Source organism: Phyllostomus discolor, chromosome 3 (genome assembly GCF_004126475.2).
Source record: "Phyllostomus discolor isolate MPI-MPIP mPhyDis1 chromosome 3, mPhyDis1.pri.v3, whole genome shotgun sequence".
Lineage (NCBI taxonomy): Eukaryota > Metazoa > Chordata > Mammalia > Chiroptera > Phyllostomidae > Phyllostomus > Phyllostomus discolor.
In genome coordinates this window covers 39090746-39109637 of record NC_040905.2, presented here as the reverse complement: position 1 = coordinate 39109637, position 18892 = coordinate 39090746, and the positions used below count along the sequence as shown (strand labels likewise).

The following is an 18892-nucleotide window of genomic DNA, read 5'->3' as shown; positions in this document are numbered from 1 at the left end:
ATTCTTATCTCTGTCCTCACAGTGCTTGCATTCCATGGGAGGAGAGGGGAAGAAGGATAGAGTAACCATAAATAGTAAGTACTATAGAAAAAAACTTAAGAGATTAAGGGGACCAGAGAATGCTGGGATGCAGGACATGAATGAGGTTTGCTATTACATAGAGAGCAGACATATAAGAATATGTCTAAGGTGTCTGTTACAGTGACATTTGAGCAGGCCAAGAGTACATTAAAGAAAGGAACAGCAAGTGTCAATGCCCCGCCTAGCAGGATAGGCAACGTATTCAACCTCTACCAGGATTTATTAACTGGGGAGTGATATTACCCTCAAGAAAAAATCTGGAAATAAAAAGAGGCAGGTATTCTGGGTTTCCACAATGAAGTGGGAAAGGGGTGAGGAATGGAGAAAAGTTAAAAAAAAAACCCCATAGAATTATAACAATTGCTTTGCCCAAAATACCTACTAAATTTTTGCTGGGGCTATCAATCACAACATATCCGTTATTGTTTTCAGATTGCCCTCAATATATTACCAAATGTCTATCAACAAAATATTGCATAAGTAACTTAAGATATAGTCATGCAACAGAATTATATCTGATGTAAATTTAGTTTACCCTAATACAACTGTATTGTTTCAGTCCCACCATTTTCTACATCATGCTGGTTCATCATGTGTTGCTGGTGATACACTCTAGGTCTCAGATCAATTCAGGTGATAGCCCATTACTGACTCCTTTGCTCCATACTGCATATAAACACCTTGGAAGAGAACTGGCATACCTAGACTATCAGATCAATTAGAAAATCATTCTCTCATTTCAGTATGGGAACATTTCCCATGTCCCACTTGCTCTGACTGACAATCATCTCATGTTTTAAGACCAGCTCAAAAGATACCTCCTCCATGAAGCTTTTCCCAACTTTCCCAGTTGCTTGCTTCTCAGTACTACTGTAAACAATATACTCCTCTCTCCGTAAGAAGTCTACCAGACATATCATAAGGTTTTTATTTCCCTGCTTTGCCTCCAAACTAAACCATAAGCTCTTCTAGGGCAACAACTAGACCTTATCCATCCGTGTTTGTATTCCGGCACCTAGTATAGTGCCAGGCGCCTAGCAGGAGTTCAATGGTTATAAAATGAATGGAGAAAGCGTGAAATGTACATAAAAAAAAGTCAAATTTTAAAACGTACTTAGGTTTTTACATAAGACCCTAGAAAATGCCCGAATGACTTGGGTTGAAGCAAGGAATAGTGCCACATAGTTGGTAGATGGAGAAATCTCCACTTGGGGACTTTTTCAAAGTATACATATGCTCAGAAGTGCCAATAGATGGTTTTCGATGCAATCCTGATCAGAGGCAGGGAAAAGGACAAGACTTCTTGTGATCTCTTCCAACCCAAAGACCCCAGAACTCCCTTAATCGGGGAGGTATCACCTTTGGGAACCCAGGGATCCTAGATGGGATCTCACCTTCCCGTTTGTGGGAGGCTCCTGAATGTAGATGTTGCTCATGCTGGTCAGTGGTCAGGACACTGCTCCTTATTCTGGATGAAAGAAGATGGCCGATCTCTACAGTTATCGCCCTATCACCCTTCCTAGAGTCGGGTGGTCGCGAAAAGCTCCAGTCTGCCAATATACCGAAAGAAAACAACACCAACCACTATCTTTTCCCAAAACTAGCCCTCACGGACGCCGCCATGTTGCTCCTGGACCTGAACACCGCTAACCCTGAGAAGGGGGATTCCAATGACCTCCAAGGAACGTGAAAAACTATTAAGCTCCTAAGTAGATAACTTTAATTTGTATTAAAGCTTTAATAAGAACGATTCTTAAGCTTGGGGGTTGTTTACTTCCCTACATGCGTGAGCAGTTCTCATTCATACCCCGAAACTGGCACTAATGGTTCGGACCATGTGCGTTCTGCAATTTGACTCCCCCGGAAACTGCATCAGCGGCCACTTGGTTCCGCTATGGTTAGAGTTTTAGAGGGCCTTCCGGACTATCCCTGAGCTGCCGCGGCGCGGTCGGGAGGAAAGACCACCTTTGCTGCGCGTTGCCCTCGCAGCCGGCGGGAAGTGATCGTGCGCTCGAAAGCCTAGGGCTCCTGCGATCCTTTTTATCAGCTCCATGGCAGTCCCAGGTGAAGACCAAACTGCAGGGCTGCTGGGTTTGAGCGAGGAAGGAAGCGGGTGGGGTAGGCTGGGTTGCGCTGGGGTAGGGAGTAGCGCCCATGGGCACTTAGGCTGAGGCGTTAAAATGAACAGATTCGTTTGGTTTACGTGAAAAAGCTTACACTTCAAACATGAACTCTGACAGAAAGAAGGGAACTGTCTCCCCCACCCCAGCCAAACTCCAACTGCATTGAATGGATCACAGGGAAAGTGTAGGATCGGGAGGCAGTAACTAGGCCTCGCTGGCCGGTGGCCGAGAAAAACTGACTGTACTTTGATATAGCTTGAAAATAAAATTTGAGGTGGGAACACTTGATGTACCCAACTAGCCAGAGGCATTGTCTGTAGTTGAAGTCGCAGGGACAGAATGGGTATCTGGGGTTCTGCTTCTCTCTTCCTGTTTTATGTAGTTGTTGTGTGGCCTTGCACCGGTCGCCTTGCCCAATGGGGTTCAGTTTCTGCGTCTGTAAAAGATTTACCAATGTATGCCTGCGGTTACTAACAGCCCTCAGATTCTATACCCAGTGGGTACCGACCGAAAAATGGTGAACCCTGCGAAGTAAGTGCTTCAGAGATACCCCGTCCACAACTACCAACTTCGTGGGAAGTTCTGGTAGGGGAGGGCATCTCCTTAAACCAGTTTTGCCATTTTTTTTTTGTACAGAACACTGCTTGCAGGAGATATTTTGAGAAATGTACCCCCTACATACACACGCATACATGGAACTTGGAGATTGACAGTGCACTTTAGCATAGAAAAGACTGAGAAGCACTGTGGTTCAGAAGCTCAGTGTTTTAACCTACCCTCCCCAGTACAATTTGACCAAGATTGTTCTGTGACAACTTTTTCTGAACTTTATTTTATAGATAACTGTTTTGGAAGGTTGTGCTTTTCTACCAACTGTAGTTTGGGGAGGAGCATGGGGGGGATTATGAGAGAGAAAAGATACACTCATTCATACACATGTTTTTTTAAGTGCCTACTGTGTGCTTGATGCTTTGCCAGGCATTGGGAATACGATGGTGAGCAAGATGGTTGTTCTTCAAACAGAATTTACTAAAAAGCGGTGAAGAGTGAAAAACTACAGGAAACTCAGACTGGTGTATGGCAGGGAAAATACAAAACCTACAAAAGGAGCACACAGTAGAGGCACCTAACAGGAAAAAGGAGGGGACAGAAGGACTTTGCAGAGGATGTGGAACTTAGGATGAGACCTGAATAGTCACAGGAGGGATGGAGAGGTGGGAGATGGGATTGCAGCCAGAGGGACTGAGTTTGTAAAATGTAAGTGGAAATGTATGAGAGGAGGAAATGAAAGACTTTAGTGTGGATGGAACTTGGAATGTAAATGGGAGAGAAGTGAGAAATTAACAAGAGAGATAACAGCAGCTGAGACTTGGGAAGCATTTACTGGGTGTCAGATGTGTCAGACATTCACACCCACACTGTGAGCTAGTATTAGTATTTCCACTTTATATGAGGATACTGAGGGACAAGAAGTCGAGTAACTTGCCTATTATGAGACAGCTAATGAGTGACAGGTCGGTCTGGCTCCTCTAGACCCTGTGTGCTTTATACATTTTCCCATGTTACAGTATAATTTACAAGGTAGTTTCCAGCTCTTCAAGGACTTCGTAAGCCATGATAAAATTGGAATATTTTCTGAAGAACAATAGGAAGTCACCTGAGGGTTTTTAAACAGATTTGCATTTTGGAAAGATCTTTGTGGCTGCATAGCTTGCAGGGAAGCTGGTTTGGAGGCAGAGACACCAGTTAAAAGTAATTCTCATATGTTCAGATAATGCCTCAGGTGTGGTATTAGCAGGAAGGGAGAGAAACATAGATTGGAGGTATATTTTTGGTGGTAGAGTTACTAGGAATCGGAGACTGAGTCAACATAGGGGATGAGAGAAGAAATGTCTGGGTGCGACTAGTTACTGAAACAGGCAGGCCCTGACCAAGAAGGACAGTTTTGAGGGCGATGATGACTTTGGTCTGGGGCCTTTGCTGAGGTGTAGTCAGATGTAGGAATGGCAATATCTAATAGACAGTGAGAGACACAGCTTGTAGTTAGGAGACAAGCCAGAGTTCAAGACAACAATTTGATGTCATCCATACATGTAATAAGCACTAAGTCCCTGCAAGTAGATTCCTTCGCTCAGGTGAAGTGTGTGGAGAGTGGAGGGAAGGCCTGTGTCACTGAAGCTTGGAGAATATCAACACGTGAAGGGCATCAGAAAAACCAGCGTGCACAGTAGACTGGGCGTCGGATGGGTCAAGTCAGCCCAGGCGATCTTTGCGTTGCAGAGCTGCATCCAGAGTTGACCTGCGGCCACTGTCATTTTCACTGTTGAAGCAAACATTTTGAGCACCTCCATGGTGTGGGCAATCTGGGGGACACAGTGTTCCAGTCTGTGCCCTCATAAAACTTGTATAGGAATGAAAAAGTGCTGCTTGAGAAAGAGGGCAGCAGTGATTTTTTTAAAAAGTCCTTGAAATTCCCTTAAACTTAGACCAGTGTTATAAAAACTTAGACCAATTCAAAATAATGTGTTAAAGTATAATAATCTTAAATTGTGCCATTAAGCTAGATGGTAAGGCATAATTGAACTGTTTAAATCCAGCAAAAAAAAAAAAAAGGAATAATAGGTATGACAGCACTGTAAAAGTATAATAAAAGTACCATTAGCAAATACAGATACAGAAAATGGTAAGATAATTTTTTGATCAATCTAGATAGTGATTTGAAGGAAAATAGGGTTCCATCAGAAACACTTTGAGATAATCATCAAAAAGGACAGGTACTGTTGTGCTCTTTTATTTTTAAGTATAATGCTCATATGGATTCAGCATGGCATTTCCTGGGCGGTCATGCTAGAGATTACAAGGTATTACTATAAAGTAACAAGGCTGCTTTCCACAAAGGAAAACTCGCCTCATCTATTTCATGGTCACCTTCTTCAGCTGCTTTTCCACAGCACCGTGTATCAGCTTACACTATTATGTAGGTAACAGTGAAGTGTGTACTCTCTTAGAAAGGGAAGTCATAGACTCTTAGTCGTTATTAAAGAAATTACATTTAAACTCGGGTGTCAGTGAAGTTTACTTTCTTTTACAAACTGCTTTTCCTGCTCACAGTTGTTTACATTCGTTCCGACACTCATTTTAAGTCTCCATTTCCCATGAAGAGCTGGCCTGGCACAAGTGGCAGTCTGGGTTGCCGATGTGCTTGGCCCAAGAGCTCTGTTGTTCCTTCCTTCTGGGAAATCTGTGTAACCGAGGTAGGGTTTTCTGTAGCCAAATTAACAGTTCATCTGGCATATCAAAAGTGAATCAAATTCTTAGCACACATTACAATAGCATCTTAGTAAAAAGAATTGTGAATTACGATGCATCCAGTTTCTTCCCTCTCGTAAGCCATACTACACATAGTTTCTTTTCTCTCTAGTCTATGATACTGCACGTGGCTGTTGAAATGATTTTTCTAAATCATGTATTTGATCTTGTCATTCCTGGGAGGGTTGATTCATCTCTGAATTTTCTGTTTCTCTTCATGTGACTTAACCTTTCTGAAGCTCAGTTTCCTTGTCTCTGTAATGAAGGAGTTGATGATTAAGCCTTCTTTCCCTTCTAAACCCTTGAATGCCAAAGCTCCCCACCTCTGCAAGAAGGAAGTGCATGCCCCGGAGCATGGCCAAGTCACTCCTGCTACCCTTTCTTCCCACCTCGCCGCTCATGCATTCCGAAGTCTAAAGACGTGGCCAACTATTCCCAGAACCTCTCACGGGCTTTTCTGCTTACATACTTTTGTTCTTACTGTCCTTCCTCTCCTGTGCAGACTTACCTGTGGGAAGTGTTCCTGATCCCTCAGTGGAAAGTCTCACACCAGTTCATCCTGCTTATTAATAGAGCTATGTGTCTTTTATACTGGCACGTTCCAGCATGTATCACAGCTGTGGATGCATTATCCTAGACAACCTAGTATAGGTTGCCTACAGGCAACCTGTAGTTGCCTTTAATATAGGAACTTTATTCAACTCTGTTGTTTCTCTAACATCATTTCAGAGTTAGACCCTTAATAGGTAAATAATGCTTAAGAGGGTTGATCACTAGAATTGCTGCTGACTGGAAACTAGTACTCAGACCGAACTAGACTGAAATCTTGATTTTGTTTCATTAGATAATAAGTTAAACATCTTCATGTCTCTTTTTATTTTAAACTGGTAATACCTATAATGTTTTTCTTCACAGGTTACTTGTATTTTCTGAGGCAAGTGGACGAAAGCATTTTATACGTTTACTTAAGTGTTAGCCCTTCCACGATAGTAGTTTAAAATAAGCAACTCTGATTGATTTAGTTTTATCTCTTCTTTTGGGCGTCAAATAAGATTATGAAGACATTTTTAACTTAAAAGTGAGGACATCCACTCTTTCAGAATATTTATACCAAGGAACTCATCTAACTTTCTTTTAGTTCACAAAGAATTTTTAATTTCTGCTCTTCTTTCCATTCTTCCTTCAATACATATTCGTTGCTATAAATTCTTTATATAAAGCAGTAAAAAATGTTAAATACTTGGAGTTTTCTTTGCATTCAACTTAAGTAAAATATATTTTATAGATACTAGCACCTATGTGCTATAAAATATGACCACAGTTGGAATTTTAAAAGCAGAAGACGTCGAAGCCATCTTTAAGGGTCCTCACATTGTGATGACTAAAGCTGACACGGGGTAACCGAGTGTAAAACTTAACGTGTTACAAACAGGAACGGAATCTAATCAAATTAAAAATAGAAAGGACAGAGGGGATTGTAATTGCTAACTACTTAATAGAAATAACACTTAGTTATTTAAGCTGTTTGCTTTTAGATTTAAATGATTATAGAAAATATTTTAATATAAAGAGAACTTTGGCCCTGGCTGGGTAGCTCAGTTGGTTAGAGGTTCATCCCGATACACCAAGGTTGTCTGTCCCAATCCCAATAAGGGCACATACAAGAATCAGCCAATGAATGCATAAATAAATGGATCAACAAATTGATGTCTCTCTCTTTCTCTCTCTCTGTCTCTCATGAGTAAATAAAAAATTAAAATAAAAAAGAGAGAAATTTGACAGCCTTCCCCAAAGTCTAAAGTAAAGTAGTAAGAGAAATATAATACTCAGTTACACATATCACTGTTAAACTTTCCAATAACTAAATTGTTAGCTTGGAAACAGGTGATATGAAAATTCAAGAAGGTAGATTTAGGTCAACATGATGGCCTGCCTTACCTGTGGGGGCCACTGAGCAGCCTGAGGCAGCTGTGGGGACACTCCAGCCCTTTCTCTCATGTGTTCTCATTCCTCTCTACCCATGTCCCTAGATTTGGGTCTTCTCTAACCTTCATTTTTTCTCTTCTTTGCCCTACAGTTACTTTTTTTTTTACCTTCTATGCTGACTACTTTACTACGCTATAATTTACATGTTAATATGCACAAATGACAAACGTACAGCTTGAAGAAGTATACATATGCATACATATATGAACAAAGAGCAACAGGTAGAAGAGTGTAGTATGTTGCCATTTGTATAAAAATTATATATATAATATGAATTATATATAGATTTTATTTAAAGATAGAGGTATGTAAAAAAAAAAATCTCTGTAAGTATGTGTATTGGTTACCTGAAGAAAGAACTGGGTCTTGGGGAAGAAAGGGTAAGAGACATGCCACTATACACCTTTGGTAACTTTAAAATTTTAAGCATGTAAATAAATTACCTTCTCAAAAACCAAACCAAGAATCCTCACTCAAACGAAATCCCAATACTACGAAGAGTTGCCGTCATACATGCATTCTTTGACAAAAGGCAACGATTGCACCCGAAAATATTTCAGAGAAGTTACATTGCAGACTTTCAATAGAACTTTATTAACTGATGGTTTTAGGAACATATTTCAGAGGTTTTTATTACTTGCATTCGTTAAATGTATAAAGGGCTTACTCTGAATCGATAGTTCTGTTCAACACCCTGAGCCATAGGGAAGGATATAGGTAATGGGGCTGGTCCTTTGCTTCCCAGTAAATTACAGGGGTAGAACAGATCAGTTTCTCTGGATCCTGGACCTTGCTAGAGAATTTTGTATACAACTCAGTGCTTAGCATAGTGTAGAGTCATTATGAGGTCTTCAACAACTATTTGTTGCCTTGAGGTTCAGACTTAAGAAAATACTTTAACAGTGCAGAATAGGTAACTTCTGTAGACCCCTGTCATCAGGTATGAAACTAGACAGTATTTGCAGTGGCACTGGCCTCTCTGAGACATGACAGCATTAGAAGGAAAGGAATATAAGAAAGAAGAATAATAGAAAGCAAAATAACTGCTGGGCAGAGGGAGGGGAAAAGACAGAGGCACATGGGAAATTTCTGGGGCAACAAATATTCAAAATCTTGATTTGGGTGACAGGTGGAGATATATTTTTCTCTATATAAATATATATATATGCATATATGAAAACCTTTAAGTACTGTATATAACCTTTTCAATCTTTCATATTCTGGTAAGTAAAAAATGGAATCCCAGTATAGATTTTAATGTATACTTTACTTACTATTTTTTGTTTATATTGTTTTTCTAAAGTATATTTTATTGATTATGCTATTACAGTTGTCTCATTTTTCTCCCTTTATCTCCTGCCCTGCACTCTCCTTCTCCCCAGCATCCCCGAACCTTAGTTCACATCCATGGGTCGTACACAGAAGCTCTTTGGCTTTTCCATTTCCTATACTATTCTTAACCCACCCTGGTCTATTTTGTACCTACAGCTTCTTATTCCTTGTACCTTTTCCCCCACTCTCTCCCCTCCCCTTCCCAACTGATAACCCTCCATGTGATCTCCATTTCTGTGGTTCTGTTCCTGTTCTAGTTGTTTGCTTAGTCTTTCCTTGTTTTTGTTTTTTTTTATATTCAGTTGATAGTTATGAGTTTGTTGTCATTTTATGGTTCATAGTTTTGATCTTCCTTTCCTTAGATACATCCCTTTAACATTTCATATAATAAGGGCTTGGTGATGATGAACTCCTTTAACTTGACCTTATCTGGGAAGCACTTTCTCTGCTCTTTCATTTCAAATGAAAGCATTCCTGGATAGAATAATCTTGGATGTAGGTCCTTGCCTTTCCATGACTTGGAATACTTTTTTCCAGCCCCTTCTCGCCTGTAAGCTTTCTTTTGAGAAGTCAGCTGTTAGTCTTATAGGTACTCATGGGTAACTCTCTCCCCTTCTCTTGCTGCTTTTAAGATTCTCTCCTTATCTTTATCTTGAGTAATGTAATTATGATATGTCTTCATGCGCTCCTACTTGTATCGAACTTCTTTGGGACTCTCTGAGCTTCCTGGACTTGAGTGTCTATTTCCTTTATCAGATTGGGAAAGTTCTCCTTCACTATTTTTTAAAATAAGTTTTCAAAGTCTTGCTCTTCCTCTTCTGGCATCCCTATGATTCGGATGTTGGAACATTTAAAGTTGTCCTGGAGGTTGTTCCTAAGCCTCTCCTCATTTTTTTTGAATTCTTGTTTTTTCATTCTGTTCCGGTTGAATATTTCTTTCTTACTTCTGTTCGAAATCATTGATTTGAGTCCTGGTTTCCTTCCCTTCACTGCTGGTTCCCTGTATATTTTTCTTTATTTCACTTTGTATAGTCTTCACTTCTTCCTTTATTTTACATCCATACACAATAATTTTTGGGATGCTCAGGATGTGAGCATCCTGATTACCACTGTTTTGAACTCTGCATCTGATAGGTTGGCAGTCTCCGTGTTGCCTAGTTCTATTTCTGGAGTTTTGATCTGTTCTTTCATTTAGGTGGTGTTTCTTTGTCTCAGTGTACCTGTTATGTTGTAAGGGCAGAGCCTTAGGTGTTCACAAGGGCAGGACAACCAACTTTACTATGTTATGGTGGTGTATGTGGGGGAGAGGCCAGAGAGGGAACATTGCCACTTGCTTGGCTCTTGCCCCACTTTTAGTCACTTCCCCCACTTCTCACAAACTATTGGGCCCTTTAGGTGCTGATTCCAGGGTGGGTGGGTTTGCATACAGTCTAGGACCTCTCCAACAGATTCTCCTGTGAGACTGGGAGGGTTTAGCATCTCTCCCTATGTTTCAAAACTGTTTCTTTTTCTGTGAAATTTCTGCTCAGTTTCTTTGCCTATTTTTTTATTGTTTGTTGGTCTTTTTCTTAATGATTTGTAGGGGTAATTGCCCTTTTTTGGTGTTATGAATTGCAGATATTTTTCCCAAGTTTTCGGGCATCTTTTCAGTTTGTTTTTGGTAGTCTTTGTCATTCATTTTTTTTTATGTAGTCAAATTTATAGGTTTTTATTCAAAGCCTTTTTTTGGATTATAGGTCATGATTGTAAAGGAAGATTTCGAGGGGGGGCAAGCTCTGTTTAGGACTCTAAACAGCCCTAGCAAACTTTAAATCTTTCTTTTTTCAATCCTCACACAAGAACATGCTTATTGATTTTAGAGCAAGGGGGAAGAAGGGAGGGAGAAGGAGGGAAACGTTAATCAGTTGCCTGTTATATGCCCCAACCAGGGACCGAACCCACAACCAAGGCATGTGCCCTGACCGGGAATCAAACCTGTGACCTTTTGGTATACAGGACATGATTTGACCAACTGAGTCACTCAGGCCAGGACAGCCCTAGCAAACTTTAAAGAGGAGTAGAACAAACAGCACCATGGGGACCTAGGATGAGGAAATGGTTAATTTCTTATCGGAGGAAGGGTCCCATAATATAGCTTTATTACTCATTCTGACCATAGATTTCAAATATGTGCAATTGTGTTGGCAGAGTTCTTATACTAAACAACAAAATGCAGCTGGTTACTTTTAGCAGAAAGGAGAGCTATCAGGGAGCTCACAGAATCTAAGCAAAGGCTGGAAAATACGGCTCAGAAGATAGGGGAGATGAAGGAAACTCATAGCCAAGATCCTGCACAGGGCAGACCTGGTGAGGGCTGCCTGTGCCAGTTCTGCCACTGCCACCAGAACCAGATCCTGGGAGCAGACTGAGTGCGCTGTCCCCACTTCACTGTGTCGCTTGTCTCAGATGTATTGTGTCAGTTGCATCAGGTTCAAAGTTCCAGGGAGAAGCATGAAAATTATAGATTAATGAAGCTCAAAATCCTAATTTAACCCAAAGACTGGTAAGGAAATAGCTGATATGGAGTTACTTTATTTAGAGTTCTTGTTATATTTCCCTTTCTTATAAAATTTATAACTCTATTAAAGATGACCTACTCTGAAAAAGTTTCATATTTTGTTTATTCGAAAAATATGTTACTTAAATGGTGAGTTTTATCAGTGTCTTTCATCATAATTGATTTAATTTCTAATGCATGCTTAGATAAGATCATTTTGGATCTGTCCATTACATTTTTAGTTTGTCGTAGGAGTGGTAACAGTGCATTTAGTACAGTTTTTTAAAATTCAGTATTATTTAGCGTCTGCAGTTTCTATGGAAACAGACAACATTGACCTGGATTCTCTGAGCTTTTTTTCCAACATGCAATTATTTTATATTGAAAGAGCCTCGGATTGTATTATTAATCCAATTTTATTCCACATTCTGCTACAGTGCAGCATACAATGTTCCTATTCTATGCGATCAAAACCACAATGTTTATGAGAAAAAAAAGATTAGGCACAACACTCAAAAACTTCATCAGTGATATATTAAAAAGTAACAGGAACAAGTATAAAGGACACATGGACAAAAACTAGGGGGGGTGGAAATGGGAGGGAGGATTGGGGGATGGGCTGGGTTGGGAGTAAAAGACAGAAAACTGTACTTGAAGAACAATTAAAATAAAATTTAAAAAATAGGAACCTGATGAAAATAGTAGTATAATTTTGCATATGTTGATTGGTTGAAAGATACATAAATACTGCAATAAATGGGGCACTCTACCTTTTAAAAGACCTGAAGTTTGAAGCTTGTGGGTTCTTCTGAAATAATAGTAGGACGGTGATGGTATGGAACCAGAGGGAAAGTTGTCACACCAGATGTGTGGACACCGCTCACATCACTCACAGTGAGCTGAGGTCGCTAGAAGTGGTTTCAGTTGTACTGGTCTGTGTATGCTGTGTGTTCCTGCAAGACTCAGAGCAACTGATGCAGTTTTCTGCATTTACCTGCATTTTTCATGGGCAAAACTTATGTTATGCTCATACTGCCCTCTCTTATATCAGTTGCATTGAAACAAATCTATATCTGTAAAACAAGCATTATAATAGAACTGACTATTTTTAGTAGAACAACTCAGTAATGTATATTTTAAAGCAAAATTGGGGTTGGGGAAAAATGACTAATATTTTGACTTCATAACATTAAAATGTTTGGAAAAATGATTTTTAAAATAAGCAATGTTTTATATTTGTACTATATGCACTTTATTGTTACATTGAGATACTACCTTTATTTGAAGGGTTTAAGGGTAAGATGGCCTTCATTAAGAAAACAGAGTAATACTGTACTGACCCTCTGATTGATTGATAGAAGTCCTTATTGGAAGTTCAAGTTAGTTTCAACTGTGTGTGTGTGTGTGTGTGTGTGTGTAAAATATTCCACACACACAATGGAATATTATTCGTCCATAAAAAAGGAATGGCTTTTTTATATATGTGCTATAATGTGAGTGAACATTGAAAACATGCTCAGTAAAATAAGCCAGACACGAAGAACAAACACTGTATGATTCCACATATGAGATACCTAGAATGGACAAAGTCAGACAAAATAGAATAGAGATTACCAGGGGCTGGGGGTAAGGAGGACTCGTCAGTTATTGTTCAATGGGTACAGTTTCTGTTTGGGATGCTGAAGAAGTTTGTAAATAGATGGTGGTGGTGGTTGTACAACATAATGAATGTACTTAATGTCACTGAATTGTGCACTTAAAAATGAGTAAGATGGTAAATTTATCACAGTAAAATTCAGCTTTAATTTATTTCATCCATCATTTATATCTTCTATATTACATGCATATTCCAGTAATTATAGAGATACTGTAAATATGTCTGAGCATTGCTCAGAATGAATATATGACTAATTTTCTCTTATGAGTGCTTATTTGAGTGCTGCATTGAGATATTTTTTACAATACCCAGCAAGTTAAGGATTTTTCTGGAATTTCATCAGTTTCTTTAAGAGAAAGTCAGTTCCTCTAAAGGAAAGCAGAAAAGCATACATGAACTTGAATGTTCCTGTATATCTAGTAAATTATTTTACATTTGAGGGTCAGGCTAAAGTACTCTGGAATTTCTTCCTTGGTGTTACAGAATCAGGGGAGTGTTTAAGCTCTTGACTATAATATTGCATTTGTTGAATTAGAGAACAATGTTTTCATAAAGTATTTGTCAAAGGAAGTAATTTGAGTAAACTGGCTTTTTCAATGATTCCTAGTAACCATAATGATTGAGTACTGTTACTAAGCTGCATCGAGTTGATTTTTTTAAAGAAATAAATTCTCCAAGTGGTTTTCTTAGGTTTTTCAAATGATGAAATTTTTGTGTTTTTACTTTATATGTCTCCTAAAATGTTATCCAATTGTATTTTAGGTTGCAACAAGGATAGTGTTCGAGCAGGCTGTAAAAAATGTGGCTACCGTAAGTACATTAAAAAATAACATTGTGTATGTGGATCATTTCCTCATTGGGCACTGTGATCCCAGCACCCAGATTCCAATGCCCTGGGCACAGAAAGAAAGTCTTTTAGCCCTGTTATTTAGCTCATGTTTGAGGTAATTTAGAACTTCTGTCAGCCCTAAATATTCACTTTTATTTCCTGCTACAGACTAAGTGACGGGGCTATGGAGCTGGTGAGTAGCCAAGATGTCATGAAGTACACAGGGAGTAGTAGACTCAGGAGTCTGGACAAAGTGTGTGCTCCCAAAAGTACATGTATACCTATTCTTTTGCTTCTTATCCTTCCACATGCTAGGTGAGAGGGAAAAGCAAAGAAAACTATTTATGAAGCATTTTCCTATGTATTGAATTTATTCCTTGTAGGGGTGAAATTGGACCGAGAATTTCTGCTTGCTGACAAAATTTGATTTAAATGATTATTAATCTCCATTATGATTAATGGAATGGAAAGTAAACTTTAACCTGTGTAATCATATACCCAAAATTTATCATTATATACTATAAACAAATATTTCATTAGTTAAATGTGACAATTCCTAAGACTTTGATAACAGCCATAATAATATTTGCTGTTTTTTAAGGTGTTTGGAGACCTTGCAGATGAGCCTGGATTGTTGTTAATACTCCATATTTTGTCAGTATCTTTCAGTAGTAGTTATATTGTTTTAGAAAGTTTCAAGTTAAGGGTAAATATGTTAGTAAATAACATGGATCTCAGTTTTTCATGGCAAAGTTCCTCAGCAAAATTAGAAGAACAGTTACTTCTGTAATAGGGTGTTCTTTGTTCTTTGTTTTTTTTTTAAGTTGGCAACTCCTGAATATTGAAAAGCTACAAGGACACTAAGCCTGGCTCCATGGAACACGTCTCAAATGATGGTAGTTCTCAGAAAATATGTTTCAAAGTTCAGTACAGTAGACTATAGTTGAGCATTTGATCACAGAAACAGGAAGTAAAAACATGCTTAAATACCCTTAACATTTCATTTAATTTAAAATTCAAATCTACTGATACATAGTCATGACCTTTTCTTTGCCTGTGGGCCTGCTAATTGGTGTTACACGTAGTCTTTTGAGTGAAAATCATATCTGAAATGCCTTTTCCGCTTTTATAGCTTGTTTCTTCAAAGATAGGGAAGCACTTAAGATACAAGGAAATTTGAGTGCAAAGTTTTACTATCAGTAGTTCTCAATTAGGGGTGATACTGCCATCTGGAAATCTCTGGATGGTTTTTGAAAGTTGTCCATAGGGGTGGGGAGCAGTACGACATTTAGCATGTAGGATCCAGGGATTAGAAATGTTTTACAGTGTTAGGACATTCCTGGACAATGAAGAATTGTCTGTCCCAGAATACCATGGCTTCTCCTTCGAGAAACAGCAATGTTTTCTCATTGTCCTAGATTCCCCGCCCCCATCTTTTACAATCTTCTTGCCTGTGTCTATTTTGAAAACTGGTTTTTAAAACAATTAATTTACTTCAAGTCTTTCCAAAAGTACAGCTTTATTTCATAGAAATAACCACTCATTTTTTTCCACACTCACATTTTTTGGCCTACATGTTGTTACATAAGCACATTTTGGAACAACGAATAACCGACTCTCAATACAGTACCAGTGCATGGAGTGAAATACACAGGCATGAGCTGAGGGACAGTGACGGAGAAAATCCAGTGCCAGGGGGAGCAGGAGTGGGCCGCATCACAGAAGCCAAAGAAGTAAAGTTTTTTTTGTTTCTGTTTTTACATTGAGGGGCATTGTCCATCGTGACAGATAAGATTTATAAGAAACGGACTGAGAAATGTTCATTGGATTTGCCAGGCAGGATGCTCGCTGACCTTGGCAAGATTAGTGTAAGCAGAGTTGTGGGTCATGAAACAGACTCTGTAGATTCAGGCCCGAGAGGTGAGAAACAGAAAAAAAAAAGTGGAGAGGAGTGGGTGTCTTTGTTTTCAAGAAATTGCAAGAGAAAAGCACACTCCTGTCTTAGTCCATGGGGGCTGCTCTAATGAATACCAGCGGCTGGGTAGCTTCTAAAAAACAGACAAGTCTTGCTCACAGAGCCAGGGCTGAAGGTCCGAGATCAAGTACCACCATGGTCCTGTGAGGGCCCTCTTCCAGATCACAGACTTTTTGTCCAATCCTCACATGGGGGAAGTCTCTTTTATAAGGCATTAATCCCATTTATGAGGGTACCACCCAGTGAGGCAGAGACTATTTTTCCAAGCTAGGAAATTAACATTAAAAATTGGTCTGGTGTTATATTCATTAAGAAACTTAAGTCCAGCTACATGTCATCATTAATAAAACTACCAAAACTACCAAAAACTAAAAACTACATAGAAATTCTCATATAAAGGGATGGAGGAAAAGAACAGGTAGATATTAGGCTGAAATTGTTGATATTCAGCTGTTTTACTCATAAAAATTATAACTTCATATGATGCAACTAATAATAACAAAAAACACTAATAAAACAGTTTTAATATCAGACCTTTGAGGCAAGAGCAGTACGAAAGATAGAGATTCAAGAACAATCAACCAAGAAGATAAATTAATGGTCTTGAATGGGCTTACTTATAATCTCAAAATATGTATAGTGGAAACTATTCCAAGGAGAAACGGACAAATCTATGATAGAGGTAGTTAAAATTTCACTGTCAGAAGTTATTACACAAAAAAGTAAAATGGAGAAGATTCTAAGAACAAAAGAAACATAGAACCCTATTCAACAGATAGTGATATATATTCTTTTAAAATACATATGGAATCTCTTCCTAAATGTACTACGTGGTGGACCACAAAATAAGTGTCAGCATATACCAATGAACTTATACCACACCAACCCCATTTTCTGACAACAGTGTAATAAATTTAGAAATCAGCCGAAGCATAGCTGAAAACTTCCTATGTTTGGAATCTAAAAAGAGCACTTCCGAGTGATTCATTTGGAAGAAAGGCACAACAGAAGAAACTTGTTCCAGCAGCACGGCAGATTGCTCCCCCCTGTAAACCACTGAGACTTAGATGCAGTGTGGAGTACCTGTTCTAGGTGTAGTAGCGTGCTAGGAAGAAAATAAAGAATACTCAGGGGGCAACAACAAAGGAAAGCAGAAATCGTGAGAGGTAGGTCTAGAGGGTATCTGCAGAACCCAGGGCTCTTGAACTTCTGTTTTCATGAAGTGACAGGATGCAGGGGATAAAAAACGAGGCCCGGGGCTGTGCCCGGTGTTGGGACTCTCATAGGAGATGCTCCTGTGTAAATCTAGAACTTTTCCAAAGGACTTCATCCTCAAGTTAAGGGAGAACTAGAAATGAACCTTAGCACAGATGTGTGGTGAATCATCTGCCATCTGTGGGCTGTGAAATCAATTATGTGGTTACCGTCAGCATTGGTTTTTCTGAATATCAAATATAGTAATGCTCCGTGTAACTTTTGTTTGGATTGTTTTGTGGTAGTGTACATCTGTATATGAATGTGTATGTGAATATATTTGGTTGCATTGTAATTTTTTTACCATCATTCAATCATAGTCAAAAAAAAAATTTGAAAGCTGCTGCTTTGGAGGAACCATGCTGTATGTGCACAGAGAGCCATGAACTGCTGCTCATGTCAGCATTATTTAGAATAGCAATGGCTGGAAGCAGCCTGACACTCTGTCAGTAGTAGAAAGGGTAAATAAATATTTTTATGCAAGGAAACATTACTCATCAGGTAAAATGAGATAATGTCATCTACCATTAACACAGATAAATCACACAATATTCAGTGGCAGAAACAAGTTGCAGAGTGAGAGGTAAGCAAAATTGAGTTTATGTTTTGGAAAATAATAATATAACATGGTGTTTGGTAAAGAGAGACACCGGCTTCTGTACAGCAACTACTGCAGACAGAGGATGGAGTTGGGTGGAGGCAGAGTTCCAAAGGATGGGACGAGCTCTCTAGCTTCATGTGCACAGGGAGGCAAGCATTTCCCTTACAAAAACTGTAGGTGAACACAACAAAATAGTAACCGGCGGGCACCAGGCCCTTGGGTATTGGTTATGTTATTTCCTGCACTTTTCTGGTGTTTGTAATACTTGATCTTTTAAAAAATGGCATCATGCTCTAAGTAGACAACTGTTGTAGTTACAGAAGGAATCTTAAGGGGGTGAATGAAGTCAGAAGTACACATAGTTCAGGTGTGCTTTAGAAGACCACATTTAGTTATGTTATTATGGTGCCTTTAAATATGTGACAGCTATGCAGTTACATGAGTGTAGTAGTAAAGATGAAAAGAAAAGAGTATGTGAAAGGAATTCAATATAAAATCCTAAATATGAGAATATTTTCTTTAGTATATAAAAGAGAAAATACATTACATAAAAAGGGGAAATACAGTGTTCAGTACTCAGAAAAAAATGCTTATTAAATTAGAAGCCCTGATGAAAAAAGGAAAAAGTTCTCTCTGAGCATTATAGTCAGGGGAAGTGAACTACCACACACTGATTAAAAGTTGAAACTAAACATTATATTATATTATTAAAATTGTAACTTGTTGCTTGCTGTGAGGCAATAAAACATTTATATGATGTATCTATCATTTTGTCCTTCATATTTTTTGGTTTCACTTAGCTGGTCACCTGACTTTTGAATGCCGCAACTTTCTCCGAGTAGACCCCAAAAGGGACATAGTTTTGGATGTCAGCAGTACAAGCAGTGAGGAGAGTGATGAAGAGAATGAGGAACTGAATAAGTTGCAGGCATTACAAGAAAAAAGTAAGCAATGCTTTTTTCCTCTTCATCCTCTCAAAATGTTTCTAAATGTTCTGCTCTGTTATGTCATATTCATATTTTTTTTCTGTTGTATTCATCATTAAGACATCTCTTCTGTTTTATGTAAGAACTCCTGTAGAGGCAAGGACATAGGCTTTGAACATTGTAAGTCAATTGCCTAAAATCTAACAGCTGGTCAGTTACAGGACCAGAGGCAAGTCTGTTTTTATTCCAGAACCCATGTTTTGTTGTTGTTCCATCACACTAC

At 38.8% G+C, this 18892-nt stretch overlaps 2 protein-coding genes across 3 annotated transcripts in view; one reads left to right on the top strand and one right to left on the bottom strand.

Moving 5' to 3' along the window:
• CWC27 (CWC27 spliceosome associated cyclophilin) overlaps positions 1 to 1735 on the bottom strand; it is a 171724-nt gene extending 169989 nt beyond the window's left edge. The window contains exon 1 of the mRNA XM_028528674.2: positions 1476 to 1735. Within this exon, the coding sequence (XP_028384475.1) occupies positions 1476 to 1517 (42 nt within the window). The 5' untranslated portion in view covers positions 1518 to 1735. The remainder of the gene's footprint in view (positions 1 to 1475) is intronic.
• Positions 1736 to 1963: 228 nt separating this feature from the next.
• Positions 1964 to 18892, top strand: part of SREK1IP1 (SREK1 interacting protein 1) — a 33393-nt gene continuing 16464 nt past the window's right edge. Inside the window, exons 1-3 of one of the 2 annotated variants that reach the window (XM_028526685.2) lie at positions 1964 to 2145; positions 13787 to 13834; positions 18484 to 18627. In XM_028526685.2, coding sequence (XP_028382486.1) covers positions 2133 to 2145; positions 13787 to 13834; positions 18484 to 18627 — 205 coding nt within the window. In that variant the 5' untranslated portion in view covers positions 1964 to 2132. Of the gene's footprint in view, positions 2200 to 13786; positions 13835 to 18483; positions 18628 to 18892 lie in introns of both variants that reach the window. The other variant, XM_036020331.1, reaches the window with a different exon arrangement.